Consider the following 4,448-nt stretch of genomic DNA (forward strand, 5'->3'; position numbering starts at 1 on the left):
ATCAGATATCAGCAGATTTAGCAGTAAACTGTTTTTCTCAGATAGCAGCAAGATCAACAGCATATGATATCAATTTTCATATCAGTAAAAGCATATCAATCATAAAGTTAAAATGCATAAATGTAAAGAGCAAGGGTTGAGAAAATGAACACTGAAATTTTTATAGTGGTTCGGCTTTAAATAGCCTACATCCACTCTCTCAAAGATCCCACTTTGAGTCTTCTCTCCACTATTCTTCTCTTTTGAAGGCAAGAGACAAAGCCCTTTACAAATCTTCACACCAAAGCTTTTACAAGTAGCTTTACACTTCTACCAAGTGTTATCCCAAACACTTTTCACAACCAAGCTTCAATAGGTGCTTGAATGACCTCTCACAAATGATAATAATGTGTTTAAAACTCACTCTCACTCAATACAACAGAATCTATAAAGAAGAGTTGAGTAAATAAGCCAATGAAGAGCAATAAATCACTTTGAGCACTTTGAATGAAAGCTTTTATGATTTTGAACAGTAGAGGGACTTTCATTAAGTGCAAAATGGCCAAAGGAAGGTGTATTTATAGCTTTGGAACGTTTTTTACCGTTGCAGAACTCATTTGAATGTTACAGATACGAATTTCAAGAAAATAGCCGTTATTTTGTCGTTTTCTGCGATGTTGTGCAGAGTTGAAACAGTTAGCATACTTGAGAAAATAGCGAACCAATTAGCATACTTTAGTAGCAAACCAGTTGACATACCAGAAAAACTTTTCTGCATAACTTTCAAAACTATAAAGCTTTACACCAAATCATAGTCAAACACTTTTTAGGCCAATAATGATATTTAAAAGAAAATCTTTTGAGGGATTGAAAATAAGCATCATTGACTTTTACTCCTCAATTCTTTTCACAAGAAATCCTAAAAGATAAAACTAACTCTAATACTATATGTACCTTCAATTCTGATTTTCAATGTAGCCTTGGAAGGTAACATTTTCTTCTTTGATCTCCTTTGATTAGTCCTGTGTTATCCTTAGAATGTCATCTTTTCTTCAGAAGCACGAATCCATCATGAAATCCTTTTGTCCTTTTTCTTTGAGATACACAACACTTAAAACAATGTTAGTTTGATTCTAGTTGAGTTTTGGTATCATCAAATTTTATGCTCCTTTGAGCTTGTGGGGTCAACAGATGGTAATGATAATATTGATAATAAATAATTAAAAAATTAAAATAAGTAATTATGTAATGACAATTACATTACTTTTAAGTATAATTAATTATGTTACGTAATTGTGATTCTATTACATCAAATTTTTTTGTGCTATCAAACAACAATCAAATATGCAATATAATTGCAATCACATTACAATTTTGATTATGCCATACTAAAATGGCCCTAGATTATTCTATCTTTAAATTCTTGTCTTTGTTCTGCACTAAGTAGTAGTTTTAAGAGCTCTGCACCTCATCAATGGCACATAGGGCCAAATAACAAGTAAAGTTTTAGTCAGAAAATCAATATTTCAAAAAAGTCTTCATTGAATCATAATATCAAGAATTATATTTGAATTGCATCCATCTTGGTTATTAGCACAACATTGTACTAGCACATGCATATGACATTTCTGTTTTCGGAACAACTGTGGCTGTGTGACAAAACAGTTGTTTACTACCTGTGGAGAAAATTCGACGACAGATTCATGAGGCCAGTGTTTGATGAGACCTCTGTAGCGGTCTGAAGGTCAAACGCATGATAATTTTTCCATTCATTAATTTTTTTTCAGTTAAGCTACTTTTCTGTGCTGCTTATAAACATCTTGTTCATTTTGAAAGGCATAATAAGGAAAAAAAAATCTAGCATTAGCATTGGACAATAATTAACTAGAGAACAACATTCCTCGGATGAATGTCTAAAAATCAAATGAGTAGAGCCAAGGAAAACAGTCGACAATTAGTCCTCTATACTACTTGCACTAGTATTATCCTTTTGGTGATCCAAAAACATAGGAGGCTGAATCCAAGTTCTCCCAAAAATGGGTTTTGGTATGACCTTCCCATAAAGACTATGGTTGAATTCGAACTCAGAGCTCATGGAAGAAGAGTAATTTGGTATATAACATTTGTAAATACTAGCATGTGTGCTCAATTCTCCCACTGCTTCAGCAAAGAATGATGTGCATCCAAGAAATATCACTCGATTTTTCCAATTGCATTTCTCTTCCTCCACCCATTGCTTGTGCACCGTATCAAACCTCCACACCATCCAACCAGAATCCAACTGGAGTTCGCCTACCATGAATAGTTGTTCCTGGGAAACAATAGCGTAACATATGGGAGCATTTCCAAATTGGCTGCTGCTTGTTAGCAATTTCCATTCCTGAAGCTTGACATCAAACACACCTACTAGGCCAGTTGCTGAAACTGTATAGAACCCCCCATTTACGTATTCAACTTCCCAGTTTTGCCATGGATAAATATAATTTTTAAATTCTCCGGGAACAGGAAATTTCAACTTCCTCCACTTCTTGTCACCAATGCGACATATACTAATGAGGGCTTTCATCGATCGATCTTCTTTAATCTTAAATATGAAGAAGATACAATCTGGGGATGTTGGATCAATGGAAAACGTTGCTCCATCATGAGAATCACCATACCACCTAGGTAGCTTGATGATTTTGTTATTAAAAGGACAATACACAGAAAACCACCAGAGGCTATGCCTTCTACAACCATGATTAGGGACTCGTCGTGAGAAAAGCACCCAACCGAATTTTGAAGCACAAGAGATTGCATAAAGAAAATGTTTTCTTGGCTTATTAGAGATTTTAACACTGTAAGTTTTTCTAGAAACTGGGTCTGTGAGTTTGCAAAGAGAAAGATATTCCATTTCACAAGTAACATAAGTCAATAACCATGGCAGCTTACCCTGAAGTTGATAAGGAATTTCGTTCATGAGTCGTATCCAATCCTTGCAAACCGTACGCTTGTGGATTCTGTCGACCCAATCAAGTCTTGAAAATATAAGCCTCAAGATATCATCAGGAAATACTGAGCAAGGTCGGTGATAGAGCTTGCTTTCTCCTTGTTCACCACCTTCCTTGCTCTCTTGGATGTATCTTTGGTCCATCGTTTTGTAACCAAAACACACTGGACAACAAGGACAGACTCTTATATTTAGTTGTTAAATGCAAATCCAAATCAAAAAGAATCTGTCTATACTAATATATATATAAATGAGAGAGAGAAGTTTTTAATTATGAATACTAATGTAATAAATACTCTATATGCATACTATTATATATTATTTTATTATTTTAAAAAAAATAAACAAAAATTTTTTTTTTTTTATATATATATATATAATTAAATTAATTAAATTAATTAAAAAAAATTAAATAATATATTATATTAAATTATCATAAAAAAAAAAAAAAAAAAAAAAAAAAAAAAAAAAATTATTTAAATATATTATATATATATATATATATATATATATATATATATATATATATATATATATATATATATATATATATATATATATATATTTTATTATATATATATTATATAAATATATATAAAATAAAAAAAATTTTTATTTTTTTTTTTTTTTTTTTTTTTTTTTTAATAAAAAAAAAAAAAAATTTTTTTGTTAATTCTATATTTAATAAAAATAATGATTATTCATAAATTATCAACTTTTTTATAAGCTATTTTATTCTATGGAGAATAAATTTAGGTTGCGTTTAGATTTTAGGATTTAAATTTAAAATTTAGATTTCAAATATTTGATTTAAAATTTAGAATTTGAAATTTTTAAATTTAAAAATCTTTTATTTGGTTAATCATGTACAGCTAAGACATTTAATTGTAGTAGGATGGATTTGAAATAATAAGGTATAAGTAATTATTTTAAATCTTTAGAATATATGAATTATGTTTTTAGTTTAAATCCAAATTCATAAGATTAAATTTATCCAAATATAGCATTAAAATAAAATGAGTATTTTTATATTTTTGTAAAAATTTAGAAATATTTACGAATAAAAATAATAAAAATGTATTATGCATGAATAGATTTATCAATGTGCCCACCAATTATATGGTTAAAAAAAATACGTTACTCATACAAAATATTTCTCAAATTATTTTATATTTTTTAATGAAATTCTAATATAATTTTTATAATTACTTCACAAAATTAAATAAATCGAACATCTTTATATTTTAGATAAAAATTAAAAAATAAATTAAAAATAATAAAAACACACTACATTTGAAGAGATTTATAAATCAAATCTCAGGTTTTCTATTTTTTTTAAGGAATTTCTCATATATTGAATGATTAAAAAAATTGTTCTTTTCTTTTTTTAATTATTTAATTTATATTTTTATTAGTATATATTGAAAAATGATATAAAAATAAAATTTTTACCGAAAATTTGCTTAATCGATTCTAATAT

The 4,448-nt window shown here is 28.5% G+C and overlaps 1 protein-coding gene across 1 annotated transcript; it reads right to left on the bottom strand.

The window, feature by feature from the left end:
• Positions 1-1,933: 1,933 nt before the first annotated feature.
• LOC110663636 (F-box protein At1g49360-like) lies at positions 1,934-3,112 on the bottom strand. The gene has a single exon (XM_021823018.2). The coding sequence runs from the start codon at positions 3,110-3,112 to the stop codon at positions 1,934-1,936; it is 1,179 nt and encodes a 392-aa protein (XP_021678710.2).
• Positions 3,113-4,448: the final 1,336 nt, after the last annotated feature.

This window comes from Hevea brasiliensis, chromosome 1 (genome assembly GCF_030052815.1).
Source record: "Hevea brasiliensis isolate MT/VB/25A 57/8 chromosome 1, ASM3005281v1, whole genome shotgun sequence".
In the NCBI taxonomy this organism is placed as follows: domain Eukaryota; kingdom Viridiplantae; phylum Streptophyta; class Magnoliopsida; order Malpighiales; family Euphorbiaceae; genus Hevea; species Hevea brasiliensis.

What these genes read in the sequence shown, in the direction of transcription:
- LOC110663636 (XM_021823018.2), bottom strand. Translation starts at nt 3,112, where the DNA reads ATGGACCAAAGATACATCCAAGAGAGCAAGGAAGGTGGTGAACAAGGA.